The 20,653-nt window shown below is 42.2% G+C and overlaps 1 protein-coding gene across 2 annotated transcripts in view; it reads right to left on the reverse strand.

Annotated features, from left to right (window-relative positions):
* Positions 1 to 6,123: 6,123 nt before the first annotated feature.
* The window catches only part of dlgap4b (discs, large (Drosophila) homolog-associated protein 4b), a 56,760-nt gene continuing 42,230 nt past the window's right edge, over positions 6,124 to 20,653 (reverse strand). For both annotated transcript variants that reach the window (XM_060919503.1, XM_060919501.1), the window contains 5 exons: positions 20,292 to 20,389; positions 17,703 to 18,214; positions 16,840 to 16,931; positions 10,691 to 10,846; positions 6,124 to 10,213 (listed from right to left, as the gene is read on the reverse strand). In XM_060919503.1, the coding sequence (XP_060775486.1) occupies positions 9,995 to 10,213; positions 10,691 to 10,846; positions 16,840 to 16,931; positions 17,703 to 18,214; positions 20,292 to 20,389 (1,077 nt within the window). In that variant the 3' untranslated portion in view covers positions 6,124 to 9,994. The remainder of the gene's footprint in view (positions 10,214 to 10,690; positions 10,847 to 16,839; positions 16,932 to 17,702; positions 18,215 to 20,291; positions 20,390 to 20,653) is intronic.

The raw sequence follows: 20,653 nt of genomic DNA on the forward strand, positions 1-20,653 counted from the left end.
ACAAACAACTTGAAGCCCCACTTGGTTGGTTTGTCTTTCATGTATTGTCTCATAGTATGGCCTCTGGAAGCCACCATGCGTTCATTCACAGAAAGGTTCCTGTGGGGATGATAGAATGCCTTATAGACATTCTGGATGGTGCCCATGAGGGGTTTGACACGGAACAGCTTGTCATGGGCTGAGGTTCCCTTCTTGGCATCATTCGCTCTGTCTTCATCTGGGTCACTCATGTGCACATTCCAGAAGATTGTTCGGTATCTGTCCCTTGCCATCATCTCTGCTGGAAAAGGGACAGTGAAGATGTTGTGTCTCCTCCAGTAGTCATTGACTTGACTCATCTTGAGCATGCCCATGTAGAATACCAGTCCAAGGAATCTGTAGAATTCAGCTACTCCAACATCCACCCAGCTGTACTTGGCACCTCTGGCAACGTTCCTGGCAGCTTGCTTGTTGATGTTACGGCAGAGTGTTTCTACAGTATCCTCTGAAAAGAACAGCTTGAAGAGATGCAGAGGAGTGTGGTTGTCCTCTGCCGTCAGGTGCACACCAGGCTCCCTTGCAGGTAGAAAGCGCAGTGGTGGTGGAGTAGCATCTTCTTCACGTTCTGTCTTCCATGAAAGTGGATGCTGTTGTTTGGTCTGACGTCGTGCTCTCTTCTTAGCTGGTGCAGGTGAGATGTTCTCCACATTACTGTAAATACAATAGAAGATACAGTATTTAGAATTTGCTGTTACATTGTCTTTTTCCAACATTGAATTCATTATTAGAAGACAGATATAATGGCGGGGCGGCACGGTGGTGTAGTGGTTGGCACTGTCGCCTCACAGCAAGAAGGTCCGGGTTCGAGCCCCGTGGCCGGTGAGGGCCTTTCTGCGCGGCGTTTGCATGTTCACCCCGTGTCCGTGTGGGTTTCCTCTGGGTGCTCCGGTTTATCCTGTTCTACAGGGTCGCAGGCAAGCTGGAGCCTATCCCAGCTGACCACGGGCGAAAGGTGGGGTACACCCTGGACAAGTCGCTAAGTCATCAGAGGGCTGACACATGGACAACCATTCACACTCACATTCACATCTACGGTCAATTTAGAGTCATCAGTTAACCTAACCTGCATGTCTTTGGACTGTGGGGGAAACCGGAGCACCCGGAGGAAACCCACGCGGAGAACATGCAAACTCCACACAGAAAGGCCCTCGCTGGCCACGGGGCTCGAACTGCTGTGAGGCGACAGCGCTAACCACTACACCACCGTGCCGCCCTGTGGACTTGTTTATACCGGTGAAACGAGGCGTGTTCTCACCCTGTCCTTAGCATCAGTGTGTCATTAAGAGGCTGCTACTGCCTAGAGAGCTGAAAATCCTAAGATTTCTTTTTATTGTCTTTACAAAGAGCCATCGATGAAAATTATTTTAAAACGCACATACATATATATATATATATATATATATATATATAAATAAATAAATGTATGTGTTTTAAAATTATATATATATGAAAATTATTTTAAAACGCACATACATATATACATATACATATATATATATATATATATATATATATATACACACACACACATACACACACACTAGTGCATCTCAAAAAATTAGAATAATTGTGAAAAAGTTCAATATTTTCCATCAGTTATTTAAGAAAATTAAAATGTTATATACTATAGACTCATTACACATAAACTAAAATGTTTTAAGCATTTTTCTATTTTAATTGTAATCAGTATGGCATACAGTACAAAAACATTTAAAAAAACATCTCAAAATATTAGAATATTTCATTTTGAGTTTGAGCAAAACAGTATGAACACAGTGTATCTCTCGGTCTAGTTCAGTACACTCAACCACAATCATGGGGAAGACTGCTGACTTGACTGTTGTCCAGAAGATGATCACTGATGCCCTCCACAAGGAGGGTAAGCCACAAAAGGTCATTGCTGAAAAGGGTGGCTGGAAAAGGTGCACAAGCAACAGGGATGGCCGCAGTCTTGAGAGGATTGTCAAGAAAAGTTGATTCAAGAACTTGGGAGAGCTTCACAAGGAGTGGACTGAGGCTGGTGTCAGTGTATCAAGACCCATCACGAACAGACATCTTCAAGAAAGGGGATACAACTTTTGCATTCCTAATATCAAGCTACTCCTGAGTCAGAGACAATGTCAGAAGTGTCTTATCTGGGCTACGGAGAGAAAGAAATGGACTGTTGCTCAGTGGTCCAAAGTCCTCTTTTCAGATGAAAGTACATTTTGCATTTAATTTGGAAATCACGGTTCTAGAGTCTGGAGGAAGAGTGGAGAGGCACAGAATCCAAGGTGTTTGAAGCCCAGTGTGAAGTTTCCACAGTCTGTGATGATTTGGGGTGCCATGTCATCTGCTGGTGTTGGTCCACTGTATTTTATCAAGTCCAAAGTCAACACAGCCATCTACCAGGAGATTTTAGAGCACTTCATGCTTCCATCTGCTGACAAGCTTTTGCTGATTTCCTTTTCCAGCAGGACTTAGCACCTACCCACAGTGCCAAAACTACTGCCAAATGGTTTGCTGACCATGATATTACTGTGTTTGATTGGCCAGCCAACTTGCCTGACCTGAATCCCATAGAGAATCTATGAGGTATTGTCAAGAGGAAGATGAGAAACACCCGACCCAAAAATACAGATACGCTGAAGGCCACTATCAAAGCAACCTGGGCTTCAATAACACTTCAGCAGTGCCACAGACTGATCACCTCCATGCCACACCGCATTGATACAGTAATTCATGGTAAAGGAGCCCCAACCAAGTACTGAGTGTATAAATGAATATACTTTTCAGAAGTTGGACATTTCTGTATTGTAAGTCCTTTTTTTGATTGATCTTAGGGAATATTCTAATAATTTGAGATACTGGATTTCTGATTTTCATGAGCTATAAGCCATAATCATCAAAATTAAAACAAAAAAGGCTTTAAATATTTTACTTTACATGTAATGAATATAGAATATATGAAAGTTTACCTTTTTGAATTAAATTATGAAAAAAAGGAACTTTTTCATGGTATTCTAATTTTTTGAGATGCACTAGTGTGTGTATATATATATATATATATATAATTTGTAAATTAGAAGATTCAAGGTTTCTAATGGTGTCATATGTCTCCAGGACAAAAACTTGCATAGCTTCAGATGTGTATTTGGAACAGTCTTCAATATCTCCCGGGGGGGAGAGCAGACCTTTAAACCAGAGTTGCAACCCCCAAGCTGTAACTCCTACAGGATAATATCCACCATTCAAAGGCCTTTGCAAAGCTCAATCCTAAAGTGATTGCTGTAGGTGCTGTATATTCCACACTCCAGTGCCTGTAGCTGCGGTGTTGTGTTTATTGTTCTGGGTGTACCTGCTCAGCATATTGTCTTGTCTCATGTTGCACTCCAACCTTTTCTGATTTGCAGTACATGCGTAGTGATTGTCTTGCCTGTCGTCACTTTTCTGTAATACATTGCACCAAGGCCTTGAAAAACATTTTATCTTACTGTGCACTTGTATATAGCTAGCATGACAATAAAACACTCTACTCTGCTCTACTTATGTCACAAATGTGGTAAAAGTACCCAATCTAACAGCACTTTCCCTTTCAATGTCACACTCTAATGGCTACTTAACAGAGATTATCATATTTAAATTCTGATTCATCAACCAGTACTGCTGAATTGTTGAATCTTAGACTATCTTTGTCATTCAGTATGCAACAAGTGTACACAGAACGAAATTTCGTTGCAGCACGGAATTAAATATGAAAGTGTATTAAATTATACAGCAGCAAAAATATTATAAAAGTGCAATAGTATAAAGTGACCTGTGGAATTAGGAATTGTTCAAGTATAAATAGAAGTTTAGAGTTTGGATTTGGAGTTCAGCAGTCTGGTGACCTAGGGGGAAAAAGCTGTTACAGAACCTGGTGATCCTGCACCAAATGCTGTGGAACCTCTTTCCAGAGGCCAGAAGAAAGAAAGCACAGCTTTATTTATCACACACTTGTGAAATTCCTCTCTGCATTTAACCCATCTGAAGCAGTGAAAATCAAACACACAAACATACCCAGAGCAGTGGGCAGCCATGCTAATAGCGCCCGGGGAGCAGTTGGGAGTTAGGTGCCTCACTCAAGGGCACCTCAGCCCAAAGCCTAACCGCATGTCTTTGAACTGTAGGGGAAACTGGAGCACCCGGAGGAAACACACGCGGACATGGGGGGAACATGCCAACTCCACACAGAAAGGCCCCCCGCCAGCCACTGGGTTCGAACCCAGAACCTTCTTGCTGTACTTACACCACTGTGCTGCCCCACGGGGGGGGGGGGGGGGGGGGGGGGGGGGGGGGAACGACACTCCATGGTGAGGGTGTGAGGGATCACTGATGATGTTTCTGGCTCAGGACATGCAGCACCTAGGTGCGATGTCCTGAATGGAGGGAAGAGAAGTCCCAATGATTTTCTCCACTGTCCTCACCACTCTTCTCACACAGCCCTCCAGTCAGAAGCACTGCAGCCTCCACACCACACAGATGCAGCTGGTCAGAACGCACTCTATGGTGCTTCTGTAGAATGTAGTGAGGATAAGCAGGGGCAGGTGGGCTCTCCTCATCCTATGCAGGAAGTGCAGACACTGCTGTGCCTTCTTGACCAGTGACACGGTGTTCACAGACCAGGTGAAGTTGTCAGTGACGTGCACCCCCAGGAACTTGGTGCTATTGACCACCTCCACAGCCGTGTTGTTGAGAAGTGGAGCGTGGCTGGGCTGGTTTTTCCTGAAGTCAACAACGATCTCAGAATCTCAGTTGAATTACAATTTCAGAAGCCAAAGAGAAAAGTTAAAATGCTACAGCTTAAATAGGAGGAAAAGCCTACAATTTCACAGCACCTCACTGAGGCAACAATTAAGGCTACATCCACACGACAACGAGATGTTATTTAAAAAAATATCGCGTCCAAATGGGCAGCGATCAGTAAAATATCAGGTCCATATGGCAACGCAACGCTTGCTGAAAACAATGCAATACACATGCCACACCTCTAGGGGCGCTGTAAGACGGTCCCTTCGGAGACACCAGAACAATAGAAGTAGTAAGGACGCATGCGCATAAACTATTATGCGCGAGACTTTATATTAGCCACAAAGTCAGGAAAATCTGTTCGTAAAATTACATTATAATGACCAAATATAATGAAAAGTATTTTTCCAGTCTCACCTGTGAAAGGTAATCCCATGTGATCTCGTTTGGATGGTAAACCTGTTGGTACAGTTAAACGCAGCACATGAATGAGGCATCTTTATTCTCCGCTTTGACCTATCCAATATGGCGGCGAGGATGACGTATGATTCTACGCGGAAGGCGGCGTCTTTAATGGTCCGGAATAAATTGAATGCTACACGTTGATGGATTAATTTGTTGTTCTATGCCCTTTTTGAGGAATGCATTGTAGGACTTAAACCAACATCTGAAGAGGTGAGATCGCTCCTTTTTTTCCCTATTTTTGCTGGCGGGATTGACTCTGCCCTAAGGGCTATTTTCTCTCTCTCACTTTGCACCATTACACAATAAATATTCACAGTGAAAATATTTTGTAAGCGCGTTTCATGAACCAAGTTATAGGATTTGTTGACAACTCGCATCGAGTTTGTTACACTTCTACCCGGCGTGAAGCACTCACAGTCATGTGGTTGTGACGTCATCGTAAACAAATCCGTTCTACTCATCCAGACGACTTCGCAACGGCAACGTTGCCAGATCTTTCCACTCTGGAACCCGTTCTCAAAAAGATTGCGTTTTGGGCACCCAAAACGCCGGTGCCGTGTGGACGCCAGGCCTAAACGATAAGCAATTGTATCGGAGTCACCTGAATCCGTTGCCGTGTGGACAGGGCCTGAAAAGCCATGATCAAGTTAATAGTCAGGTGTAGAAGTGTACTGTAAAAACCTGCAGTAGTATTCTGTGGTGCGTGTATAAAACTAACACGCTCAAATTGAGATTGATCACATCCTTTATTTTTGTGGTCACTGTGGTTTGAGAACTTTGCACTATGGTTTAAGTAGCAATATAGCAAAAAGAAGAATACAATAAACAATCTTTTGATTAACTTAAGTCCGTTTTTATTGTATTTCTTACTAAAACAAAAAAGACCCTGACATACACAGCCTAAAATTTATATAGCATTAGATATACCTAACAAATCCTAGTCAGTAAAATATGTGCTTGTCTCATAAAATATCAATTATAATAATTTCTTATTTTTTGCTACAGATGCTTGCATTGAATGTTGAGTTCTCCTTGACCCCTCATATAGCCCCTGTAGTATAACCAAATGGATTTAAAAGTAAAACATAGCCAGAAAAAGACAAAAGATTTGAGAGAAAACCTAGCTCATTTTTTTTTTTTTTTGCAGGTTAGGCTGATGAACACCAGGTAGAAGTATACACTTACGGTTAAGTGCAGGGTGAGTACAGGGTCACCATTTGGGCTTCCCTTACCCCAGCTTGGGCTGTAGCCTACCAAAATTGTGCCGCGTGTCAGTTACTTAAGAGGTATATTAAAAACTTTAGAACCTAAGCAGCGTGAGCAGGGCAGAAACCGAATGTCCCTCCAAAGTGTCTCTCAATTGAAAAGTTGTCTTCAAAATATTGTCCCGCAATTCCACACGTGGGGCTTTTCTGCTGTCCAACAGAGAAAGCAGTTTCCCAGCTTTTAAAACACACCGAGTGTGTCAAAGACGACAAGAAGAGTATTGGTCCACTGTGGTCCTAAGGGAAGCCCACATACATGATCAAGAAAACAGACTCAAAGTAAAATACATTCAGACTAGATTGAATGAAAACAAGGAATAGATGAAAGATTTAAGAACTACTTCATGTGAGAAAAGAAAATTTTCAAAAGCTGGAAACAAATACATTAAATGAACAAAGAAATTCAGTAAGCACAAAGATATTATACGAATAGACAAATGTAGTAAGTGAGGGAAACATGGATCTACAAGATCTACTAATAAAGAGGGAAATCTGGGAGCTTTAGTAGTTTTTAGATGAAACCGTTCATCCAGCAATCTCTACATTTACATTATTTTCCTTTTCCTAACTGCAGTGTAACAGACGTTAAATGTATTCAAAGCCTTGTAGATGCGATTCATGTTTCTTCATCATTTCTTGAATCAAGGACAAAAATGTCCAATATATACACACACACACGAGTGTGAAACCTTTTTCCATTTTCCCTGCCCCAGCTGTGTGTAAACATGATCATAATTCTTCAAGTTACAAGCTCAGACACAGCTTTGACGATTCTATATGCTGGCCTTCACTCGCGCTTACATTTTATGCCCCTTAGTGTTACAACCATTTCTGGCCTATTCTCGAGGACGTATTTTGAGAATTACAATCTAACCAGCTGTCCTTGCAATCATGTAATAACAAGACACCAGAGAAACAATGAGAACTACAGACGATTCATTTCCACCATGATTTGTTCCAACCTGCAGATGGCACAACTCTATTTAGCAGATCTCGGACTCAGAATAAGCATACTTCACTGACTTACTTGAAACCCCAATTCACCGATTTAGAAATGGGGCTGTTAAAGTAGTTCTGTAGGGATTTGTCAGACAGACATGCCTTGAAACCCTGTGGAGGGATAAGCTGTAGGCCATCAGCACACAAAGCCGCAGGCGTTAACGACTCACCCCCGGGCCAAATGGGGGAAAGCAGTGGAGAGAGAGGAGATCCTATTCACACCGTTACTGCAAACAGCAAAGGGAGCCATCACTGGCCTCGCTAACACACAACAGTGCAGACAAAGGGAGCCAATCACTCAACTATTTCATCATGCAGAGTGCTTGTGGGTGTGGGTCTGTTTAAAGAAAGCAGGTGGGCCACTGGATGGGTCTTTCCTAGTTAAAATGCACATATATCCCTTTTTAAATGGACGGAGTCAGATACAAATTCTTGGTGCATTGCTCAGGCTTCATATCTGTTTTGAGAATGTATGGATGTAAAGTTTCATTCGTCGGAGTCCTTCAAATCCACGAAAAAATAAAAAGTACGTCCCACTCTGTGCTGTGAAGCCTGGAGCTACTTTCTTACAAGTGTTATCAGCTTCCTGTTGTCCATGACCCAAATGAACTCGCATTACTCCTTAGGAATGTCAGTGTGCTTCAAGACCAACAGTGCCAGACTAGACTCTCAATTAACTTCCTGTTCATCAGCATGGATAAACTACGCAAATACTGATGCAAATGAAAACCTCTTGCGATTTCTGTTTTTATAACGCTGGGTTGGTGCAAATGGTGCAACCATTTAGATAAGTTCAAAATTAAAGCACCTCTTCGAAACCCTGTCATCATTTGATAAACCAGTAAAAAGGTTTGAAATGACACCTAACAAATGCATATAAAATAATTTAATAATTCTTCTTTAAAACAGACATAACTTCAATGAGGATAAATAATAACAAGGTAAACAAAGTAAATGAAAGAGAATTTAAAAAAATTTAAAATAAAAAAAAGATAGGACTATGGAAAGTAGAATAAAAATGCCTTCACTTTGTCAGGACAGCTCACAGGATAAAGGACCCAAACAAGCACAGAGGTGCCGTCACTCCATAACCTACCTTAGGATTGTTTTAACTCTGCAATGTTACATGTTCTACAGCTTTAGAATGACTAAATACGATTAAGTAAAATGATTGTTTTTAACAGAGTGTCAACATTTTAGAGTGAGCTCATTAATTATCTTTCATGATCTTTCCTTACAATAAAAAATAAAAAAAATAATAAATAAAAAGCAGCTGGTTCATTTTCCTACAGGATACTAAAATTGGCAGTGGTTTTGATGCGTGATCAGACCCTACCTGTGAGCTACGGTTCCTGAAAGAATTGTGCCTTCATTACGGCAAAGTGACATTTCTAACTGCAATATAAGATGCGTGTAGATTCAGAAGCATATAATGTGCCTTCCCTGCTTACTTTTTAATCGCAAAATATATATATTTTTAAAATAACGGGGAAATAAATGGTATTTTATCAGCTGCAGTTCAGTCACACATAATTGGGTCACTGTTAGTTACATGGTTTATCAAGATATCAGAACAGGCAATCATTTCTCCAAAACCCACCCAAAACTTCCTACATCTACTATTAATCAATCAATCAGTGATTTATATTTTCCTTAAAATTTTTAAAAATCACATTTTCAAAGGGAATCTTATTTATTGCTCCTTTAAAATGGAGTGTGCGCGCGCGTGTGTGCGCATTAACATTAGGCAAGCACCCAGTAAATGGTATGAAAGCTTACCATGAAGGGAAAGTCAAGTAGGAGTGAAAACCAGATGGGTGAAATAAAGTGCCCTACATTTCTATACCATTCTTTTCCATTCTAAAAGGCTTTTGTTTATTCGTTACTGCGATCGGGGGGGGGGGGGGGGGGGGAGATCTATAGCTTGGTGCTAGTGGCTGAAAATCAACAGACCAAATTAGCAAACAGGAAGACAAATATTTCAGAGAGGGCACACATTAGAAGGCATCCTCCAAGCAAGTATGTGTATATGGAAACCTCAGAGGAGGATTTTCTACTAGATGCAGTGGTAAAGGCAAAAAAAAATCCAAGTGTGGCTACCTTAGTCCACATAGATTAAATCTCTTATCCAAGATATTAGAACATTTAAAAACAGTCTGATATAGACTTTAGTTGATATAATTATCAGCAATAATAATAATAATAATAATAATAATGTCTGTGAGGTTTTCCTTGGCAGTCTCTGAAAAGAGAAGCTCTTTGTGTGGCCTGTCCACAACTTCCACATTCTCCTTTCTCAATTTTAGGCTGCCACCAAAATAAAGAGCATTTTGCATTTGATACTAGAGCAGATCTGTGTAGTGCTCTGATGTCTTCTCACTCTTGTTTTCTCTTTCCCCTTCATTCTTTCCTCTCCCCACATGGCTGAGCCGTGGTTCCATTTCATCATTTCTCTTCTCTCAGAGGCGTGTCTGGGCTTCGGGGACGTAGATCTCGATGTTGTCCGAGCTCTCGGTGGCAGAGTTCTGTTTGACTGACTGTGCTCTCTTGGCTGCCATCAGTCTCTTACGGGCTTCCTGCCTCTGTTTATCTGCCGCCTCACTGCTTTTCTCCCGGGTCAGCACTGCCTTGCTCTTCCCAGGCTTCTTTGGCACAGGTGGAGCTTGCTTCTGATTCTTCTAGAGATCAAAATAGTGTTTACATGCACAAGAAGAAGCTGATTGTTCGCTGAATTTGGCAGTTATCAAAATGAGTCAAGCAGGTATGTAAACAGCATGCCACAATATCCTAAAATCATATGAAACTAATTATTCAATTTTGGATAAGATTTTAGCCCAAATAATGGGGTTATTCAGTACATGTATACTATTAATCTCATTTCTTTGATTTTTTAAAAATTTCATACGTATGCAAACATAACTGGAAACTCACGAAGAAATGTTTTTTTACAATGCAACACAGCTGAATTGTTTCAAGTCTGTGCTTTTGTAAGAAATTACAAGAAATGCAGTGCATAACATGTTCATCACCGCTAGTCCATGGATTGGCTGATAAAATAGTTCAAGCTACTTTTAAAACGCTGAGGCCACCCACTCACTATGGAAAAACATATTTAAAGTCAGTGCAGCTACTTGAATTCTTAGAATGACCTATACCTGTTTGTCTGGGGAATCTCGGTCCAGTTTCCAGTCATTAGTTTTGAGGTGGTAGAGCTCATCAAATTTGAGGCTAATGTCTTCTATTGAGAGCTGAAGAAGGTCCCAGAATCCTGCCAAGTCCTGAGCGGTGGGCCTCGGGTTAGCATTCACATTCTACAGGAGAAAGCCAGCGAGAAAAGGAAATTAAAACAATTGCAGCTTAATTTGGTTTAGCTTTAAAATCAAATAAACCAATAATAAAATTTGGGTGGATTCACTCTAAAGAAGAATGACTTTATTCATCACACGCTTGTGAAATTCCTCTCTGCATTTAACCCATCTGAAGCAGTGAACACACATGCGCACACATACCCAGAGCAGTGGGCAGCCATGCTAACAGCACCTGGGGAGTTAGGTGCCTCACTCAAGGGCACTTCAGCCCAAGGCCGTCCCATATTAACCTAACTGCATGCCTTTGAACTGTGGGGGAAACCGGCGCGCGCGGAGGAAACCCACAGACACGGGGAGAACATACAAACTCCACACAGAAAGGCCCCCGCTGGCTGCAAATCCAGAACCTTCTTGCTGTGAGGCGACTGTGCTAACCACTACACCACTCTGGTTTCCTCCCACACATGCCTGTCCATCCATCCATCCATTTTGGCACATCACTGCAGTGACGTGGCCACCCTGACGGCTTCGGCCATCAAAGTCTCTAGGGAACATTACAGTAGTGGTTTCCCGTTGCCTTCTAGTGGATAATTATAGAGGTTTTCTCCTCTCAACCATTCACACTCACACCTATGGACAATTTAGAGCCACCAGTTAGCCTAACCTGCATGCCTTTGGACTGTGGGGGAAACCGGAGCACCCAGAGGAAACCCACGCAGACACGGGGAGAACATGCAAACTCCACACAGAAAGGCCCTCGCCGACCGCTGGGCTCAAACCCAGGACCTTCTTACTGTGAGGCAACAATGCTAATCTACCGTGCCGGTAGGTGGACTGGCTACTCTAAATTTCTCCTAGTTGTGAATGAAGGTGCAAACGGGTGTGATACACAAAGATGGATGGGTGGCCCAGTTCAGCTTTGCAGTCAGTGATCCTGGGACTGGCTCCAGATCCAATCTGACCCAGTTTAAAGAGCTTACTGAAGATGAATGATTGTTAAATGGCATGTTCTGAAATTTGACCGATGTCTTGATTTCCTTGTGCACAAGAGGGCAGTATAACACTGAACAGAAGGCAAGAATGCGACACCACTCTTTCAGGGGCATTTTAGGCTACGTTCACACTGCAGGCTGAAGTGACTCAAATCCGATCTTTTCGCCCATATGTGACCTGTATCCGATCTTTTATTGACAATATGAACGACACAGATCCGATTTTTTCAAATCCGACCCAGGCCGTTTGGATATGTGGTGCTAATTCAGATTCCTATCCGCTCTTTTCATATGCGACTTCAGTCTGAACCGCCAGGTCGCATTCATCCGACTTACACGTCATCAACAAGCCACAAACGTCACTATTCTGCGCTGAAGTAGGCGGCGGGTCTCTCAAAAAAGTTACAACAACATGGCGCATAATCACGGGCGCAGATAGACGGTGGGACGAGTCATATTTAAATTCACCTCGTTCGGTCCCCCCTACTTATAGGGAGGAAAAAACGTCTATGCTGTCTTTCTTTGCATAAGGCAAACCTCACGGAAAAATCAAAAGACTAATTACCATTCGGTTTATTAAGGTGCACAGCAGTGTATACATATAGTTGCAACAACTCACATAAAACAAAACAAAGACTGATATTCGGTTGGTTGAGCTGCGCAGACTGCACAGGTTGCGAGCTCGGTTGCTATGGTTACTAACAACAAGTTTGACAGGCATATTGGGGTTGGTTTGCTGGCAGCTTTGTCCCCCCCAGTTTTTTGTCCCCCCCAGTTCAAAAAACGTATCTGCGCCTCTGCGCATGACATCAATGCGAGGGACGCTTCGGGCTGTGAAGGTTCTGAATCTTCTCAATGGAAGGACGCAGAGGTTAGGGAGCTGATTTCCATTTGGGGGGATGCAGCTATTCAAGCTAGATTGGATGGGTCATACCGCAACCGGGCGGTTTTACTTCCGTAAACACTGGCCATGCTCACTGCGTGTGACGTCGTCGTATCCTGCAGTGCGCATGCGGAACACTTTTAGGTCGCTTTTCGTTCATACTGAGGATCACATACAAGTCGCATATATTTGTTAATGTGAACGACCTCACAAAAAAATCGGATTTCACAAAAAAATCGGAATTGAGCATTAAGCCTTGCAGTGTGAACGTAGCGTTAGTGTCATTGTCTGCTTGCTGGCAAGATTTTAGGAGGTGGGAGTAAACAGGAGAGCTTGAGAGGAAACTCTTGAATATTCCACACAGACAGTAACCAGAGCTGCTGTATGCTGGGTTATGCGGTCTACCCCAGTGCATCGCATCACTCTTTCTGCTTTATACCACAGTGCTCTAGAAGTCTGTGTTATGATGTGTCAGGTGTTTGATTTTCTAGAATAGCACAGCTAAGACGTTGGACTACTGATTGGAAAGTTGTTAGTTCAAGTCCCAGCACAGCCAAGCTACCACTGCTGGGCCCTTGAGCAAGGCCTTTAACTCTCAGCTACTTAGTTATAAAAATGAAATAAATGTAAATTGCTCTTGATAACTGTGCCTTCCAAGTGCCATAAATTTAAATGCAGTGTTGGCTGTAAGGCAAATCGCAGCGATGTTTATTTAGCTCCCATTAGTGATTTGTAACAGTCAGAGGTAAGGGAGCAGCTTTACATTTTTTCACACATCAGCCTTCAGGACAGACGGCATTTTGCATTTTCTCTGCAAAATGACACTGCATTTTTTGTGTGTTTAAAACAGGGGAAGGAATGATTAAAATCAAAATCAATCAATCATCGGCACTCTTGGGGTATAAGAACAACAAAAGACTTCAGGAAATGCAGTTATTGGAAAATAATCAACTCCAGGATGGCACGGGCTAATGGTTTGAGAAGCAGCTTTGGGACCAAAAGGTTGCTGGTTCGATTCCCTGGACCAGCAGGAATGGCTGAAGTGCCCTTGAGCAAGGCACCTAACCCCCACCTGCTCCCCAGGCTGCTCTGGATATGTTGTACACCACTCAGGATAAAAGCATCTGCTAAATGCCATTAATATAATGTAAATGTAACAGTAACTCTGCTTTGCACTGGACCACAATACACTATCTCACCTTTGAAGATTTTCTGAGAACAGCATCCTAAAAAGTGTTTTATTCTTTACTTGTACAATCCTTATAAAGCAGTGGCTATGATTATATGCAAGAATTTTTGTGAACTGAAATGAACTCATTCTGAATTCAATTCTAAAAAGTGTTTATATGCACCCTGTTGGGAATCTCTTTTTAAATAAAAGTATTATACAGGGTGTAATCCACACCAAACATTTACACACACACACACACACACGAAATTAGTGTCAGTGTTCCCACAAAACAAAACAAGAATCCTGGCAGTGTACCAAGCAGCTGATGATATGTCTGCGTGTCGGGTAAAACCCTAGACTGGATCACTTGCGTCTTAAATCTTGGATAATTTTAGTTTCAGCAAAATGTCCTCTACATGTCCTTATTAAATAGACGCAAGTAAAAATGTGTCCTGCATCTTTCTACATTGAAACTATAAACTGGATACCTCTTAATCCAACCCATTATTTTTAAATCTTTTATAATGAGTAACAAGACTTGTTTCCTCACAACAAGCATGTCACACATCCACTGGTTTTCTCCCCCCCCGCAAAGGAAATAAGAATCAAGTTGGAACATACTATGGGCAGTAATACATAATTAAGAAACACCATATGAAAAATCAATGATAAAACAGAAGAGGGGGAAAAAAAAAAAAAAACAACTTAAGAAAATGTCTTTAGCAGCTTTTTAAAATGGGCGGCACGGTGGTGTAGTGGTTAGCGCTGTCGCCTCACAGCAAGAAGGTCCGGGTTCGAGCCTGGCGAGGACCTTTCTGTGCGGAGTTTGCATGTTCTCCCCGTGTCCGCGTGGGTTTCCTCCGGGTGCTCCGGTTTCCCCCACAGTCCAAAAACATGCAGGTTAGGTTAACTGGTGACTCTAAATTGACCGTAGGTGTGAATGTGAGTGTGAATGGTTATCTGTGTCTATGTGTCAGCCCTGTGATGACCTGGCAACTTGTCCAGGGTGTACCCCGCCTTTCGCCCGTAGTCAGTTGGGATAGGCTCCAGCTTGCCTGCGACCCTGTAGAACAGGATAAAGCGGCTAGAGATAATGAGATGAGAATGAGCTTTTTAAAATATCTAGTAGTTGCCTGTCTGATCTCAAATGGGAAATCATTAATTAGTAGGTTTACATGAAGATTTTCTGTATTTGGACTGTCAATCTGTGGAAACTCCAACAGCTATTAGTTTGCAAGTAAACGTAGCTAGTCTGACCCTGCCTCATTTTGGTTTCAATCTCAACTTCATAACAGATTTGATCTGAAATCACCACCATTTCAACATGCCTACAAATATCGGAGTTTTGGCCATATTCACCATTCTAAATCAGCTGACTGAGTTAATGGGGTTCGAAAGTAGACTTTACTTCATGGAAGTGGGTGTCATTCTTCAATAATGTGTAGAATAGTATATGTTTGGGATGTGCATCTCCATCACTGAGGCGATACACGTCTCGATGCACCGCCAGTGATCCGATACATGAAAGATAAACATGAAGCGAGTACTCGTGCGATAGGATACGATTCAGCCCATTCCAACGCACTGCCATTCGACACGATTTGATTCAATGCGAGGCAATTCAATGGACGCGATGTGATGCAAAAGAATATGATGCTACACAATTCGATATAGTAGTTCATCCTCCTTCGTGATAATCTGCGAGTTGCCTGGATACGCTTCCAACTCGGCAAGACTTGGCCGTGAGAATTGGCCACTGACTGCAGTGGAGATGAGGGCACACACTTCAACAGTTCAGAGAGGAGGAATCAATCTAAATATAAAATTATTGGCTAAAGGTTACTAGTCCCTTTTCCAAATAGGAAGAAACCTGTGGTCACGTACACTCAAGCACACAGTGAAATTTAACCTCTGTATTTAACCCAGCTGAAGCAGTGAACACACACAAGTGAGCAATGAGCACACACTAAAGCTGTGTTCACATATATACCGGTACGAAAGTGGTATAACTGTATCGATACAAAGTATACCGGTATAGTTTAGTGCACATGTCCACACTAGCGAGAAATGTTTGCGGTTTTCTTTCACAGTAGTTGAAATGCGCGTGCGCGAAATGTTTCCGTGGTTACCGAGTAACTTCCTTCCGAGAATATGGCGGATGAAACAACGTGTGTGTGCTTTTTGTTGTCAGTGTACAGTCTGTATTTCTGGTGGTCATTTATTCAGTCGAATCGTATAAAACGCGCGAGGCAGTTGAGAAAGAAACAAACGAATCTCCGTTCTTCACTATTTTATTCAGCGAAGACATCGATTGAGGTGTGTGACTTTGCGCATGCGCATTATATTTGTATCGATACAGAACCGCTTCATCTGTCCACGCTACAGCGAAGCGCTACAGTACCGGTACGAAACCCATACATTTGTGGGTTTCGTACCGATACAGTTATACCGCTACAGTACCGGTATAGTTGCTAGTGTGGACAGGTGTTGCGGTACGAAAGTAGTATCGTATCGGTACAAAATCCCTAGTGTGGACAGGGTAAAAGAAAGGTACAGAGCCTCTACTAATAATTACATGAATAAACTGGATTTTACAGATGTGAGGACATTAGAAACGATGCATCCTGATTGCCATCCCAAACTGTATACAGTGCACTTTTTTTTTTTTTAAACTGGAGTCATCAACTAGTGAACTTTTAAATCAGTGAACTGATGCAAATTGGTGAATTATCATCCATATAGTGTAGAACTATGTCAAGTTTATTTGCACAACACTTAAACATTGTCACAAACCGGCTTGACAGAAAATTAAAGATTTTGTATGCAAATGTGTAGATACCATGATAATGATCTTTCCTGTGGTAAATGGCTTACTTGTGCCTGCATGTATGTATGTGTGGGAAACATTGGGGAGAGAGAGAGAGAGAGAGAGAGACAGACAGACACTCACCAAATTTTGTTCGCATAACCCTCTGAACTGCTGAAACTTTTGAGACATGAGGAGCTGAGCACTGCCCACTGCACTGCGCACCTTACCCAGCACTGCACACACACACAGTGAGGAAAAAATACAAAATACAATATTAACCACTTGACAAACAAACAGTTTGTTCAGTCTAAAAACAGAGAAAATGTGTAACGCCGTGCCATCTCAATTTAGGCTCTTCTGAAAGAACAGCATTAATTGTAAAAGTAGCGTCAGTCGTGAAAACATCAACTTCCTCCTTGGCCTCCTTTCCATGTTCTTTCTCTTATTTAAAATTTCACCAACCAGCCAATTCACTACCGACACCAAAGATCCAATCCAAACCTGCCCATGGCATTTACCAGCCAATGCAAATTCACCACTAATTTGCCAATCAGCATGCAGAACTCTTCACACGCAATATTGATTATTAGAACTCAAATGAGTCTTGAGCTGGGTCTCAAATGGGGTACTTCACATACTTTTAGCGTGGGCCGTGTGTTCATACTGGAAAAAAATTCACTGAAATGTAGTGCATGTTAATACTTGAATGACCAAACAGCTGAAAAATGAACACCGTTCGCCTTTCGTGGTTGCAACCTGAGCTATGTGGGAAACCACCAGATGGCTCTGTGGTTTAAATTTTGCTGAAAGATTGAAGCACAGAGCAAGAATTTATGCTGAAATACCACAACATAGAAATAAATTGTAATTTTTTTGGTTTGCTGCAAAATATAAGTCATTTCGGGTACTCAAGTAGACATTTTAAAGAACACAGTATGTTATTTGTGAGTCACATGTTTGTAGTCTGCAGCTGCACACACAAACGCACATCAATTCCCTCTTACCCTCTTCAGAGAGCTGGTGCTCTTTGGTCTCCTCCTCCATCTGTTTGCACCATCCCTCCATCCGTGCGGTCTCTGCCTGCAGCAGCTTCAGGAACCAATGCCCATCTCTCCGGCATGCCGACATGCCACCTGACGACGTGTGCGTGGGGACTCCGTTTCCAGTCCCGTTGCCGCTCTCCAACCAGGGGTCGGGCGGCGGCAGGGAGGAGGGGTCGAGGGCGGGGTCTAAGCTCTCTGAAAACGAGGAAGAGCTGCTTTTTGTTGTCGAGCGATTAGTCAGGAGCTGGCGGGAAGGACCGCTGGTTGTCACAACGTCTTCATCGTGGCTACCGTTGTCGAGAGAGATTTGGGCGTGGAAGTCCACGGATTGGCTAGAGCTGTTGACCATGACTTTTTTCTCAGTGGGTCTAGAGGCGTTGTTGGATGAAACACTGGTGACAGAATTAAGAGAGAGATCTTGTGTGTCGGAGTCCGTTTCCTGCTTCGATGCCATACTACTGGAACGGCTGAGTCTGGGTGTAGAAGGAAGAAAAAAAAAAAAAGGCATTTGTAGATTTAAATAAGACCATATTTAACAGTAATGTTTATGCTCAAAAAAGAAAAACCCTCTGTTCTAGCCAAAAATCTGTGGTAAAGAACTCCCGAGGCCCGTCCTTGGATTCGGTCTTATCTATAACGGAGATAAGTGAAAGCCCATGCACAGAACAGCAAACAGGTCTGAACACCAGACTAAAAACTGCCAAGTTTAGTGAGCTACTATTACAGCAGACAGAGCTGTATCTGGCAGGAAGTAAGAAGAGTCTCTGGTGGATGCAGGAGATACATTATAGATAGTTATCTTTTATCCACCAAGTTAGACAGCACGGTTTGCCTGTGGAAGACATATTTTTAAAATTCTTATTACAACCCCGATTCCAAAAAAGTTGGGACAAAGTACAAATTGTAAATAAAAACGGAATGCAATAATTTACAAATCTCAAAAACTGATATTGTATTCATAATAGAACATAGACAACATATCAAATGTCGAAAGTGAGACATTTTGAAATTTCGTGACAGCAACACATCTCAAAAAAGTTGGGACAGGGGCAATAAGAGGCTGGAAAAGTTAAAGGTACAAAAAAGGAACAGCTGGAGGACCAAATTGCAACTCATTAGGTCAATTGGCAATAGGTCATTAACATGACTGGGTATAAAAAGGAGCATCTTGGAGTGGCAGCGGCTCTCAGAAGTAAAGATGGGAAGAGGATCACCAATCCCCCTAATTCTGCGCCGACAAATAGTGGAGCAATATCAGAAAGGAGTTCGACAGTGTAAAATTGCAAAGAGTTTGAACATATCATCATCTACAGTGCATAATATCATCAAAAGATTCAGAGAATCAGGAAGAATCTCTGTGCGTAAGGGTCAAGGCCGGAAAACCATACTGGGTGCCCGTGATCTTCGGGCCCTTAGATGGCACTGCATCACATACAGGCATGCTTCTGTATTGGAAATCACAAAATGGGCTCAGGAATATTTCCAGAGAACATTATCTGTGAACACAATTCACCGTGCCATCCGCCGTTGCCAGCTAAAACTCTATAGTTCAAAGAAGAAGCCGTATCTAAACATGATCCAGAAGTGCAGACGTCTTCTCTGGGCCAAGGCTCATTTAAAATGGACTGTGGCAAAGTGGAAAACTGTTCTGTGGTCAGACGAATCAAAATTTGAAGTTCTTTATGGAAATCAGGGACGCCGTGTCATTTGGAATAAAGAGGAGAAGGACGACCCAAGTTATCAGCGCTCAGTTCAGAAGCCTGCATCTCTGATGGTATGGGGTTGCATTAGTGCGTGTGGCATGGGCAGCTTACACATCTGGAAAGACACCATCAATGCTGAAAGGTATATCCAGGTTCTAGAGCAACATATGCTCCCATCCAGACGACGTCTCTTTTAGGGAAGACCTTGCATTTTCCAACATGACAATGCCAAACCACATACTGCATCAATTACAGCATCATGGCTACGTAGAAGAAGGGTCCGGGTACTGAACTGGCCAGCCTGCAGTCCAGATCTTTCACCCAGAGAAAACATTTGGCGCATCATAAAACGGAAGATACGACAAAAAAGACCTAAGACAGTTGAGCAACTAGAATCCTACATTAGACAAGAATGGGTTAACATTCCTATCCCTAAACTTGAGCAACTTGTCTCCTCAGTCCCCAGACGTTTACAGACTGTTGTAAAGAGAAAAGGGGATGTCTCACAGTGGTAAACATGGCCTTGTCCCAACTTTGAGATGTGTTGTCGTGAAAAGAAAAAAAAAAAAACAAAAAAAAAAAAACTAATTTTTCTCTTTAAATGATACATTTTCTCAGTTTAAACATTTGATATGTCATCTATGTTCTATTCTGAATAAAATGTGGAATTTTGAAACTTCCACATCATTGCATTCTGTTTTTATTTACAATTTGTACTTTGTCCCAACTTTTTTAGAATCGTGGTTGTAAATGGACTAATAAAAGGTAAAACATCTTTCACAGTAGATGCCCTTTTCTTCCGCTCAGAAGTTGAAAGGAGAAAAACGGTGAGACAGGAAGTACTCACGTCCAGCCGTCCTCCACCTGCACTCCAATCGACTGGAACCTGGCCAATGGCGGCGTCGGCGTCTCGACTCTGTTCTGAATTTCCTGGATGCTGTCCACCTATTATTTAATCACAGAGTACAGGGTTTAACAGCATATTTATTATCAAAAGTTTAATGAAACACAACATGCAAAAAGTATTCCTTTGACCGAATATAAGGTTAAACAACATTCAACATCCTGTCCTGGATGATCATTATGCCAAAGAGTTCAGTGTTTTACTACATCAACACAACTTAGGAGGTATTCAAGATAAAATCTGTACATCAAAACAAAAAACACTGATGTCGTGTAAGGCCCAAAACCAGTCTGTGATTAAGCCTT

This window comes from Neoarius graeffei, chromosome 4 (assembly GCF_027579695.1).
Source record: "Neoarius graeffei isolate fNeoGra1 chromosome 4, fNeoGra1.pri, whole genome shotgun sequence".
NCBI classification, from domain to species: Eukaryota; Metazoa; Chordata; class Actinopteri; order Siluriformes; family Ariidae; genus Neoarius; species Neoarius graeffei.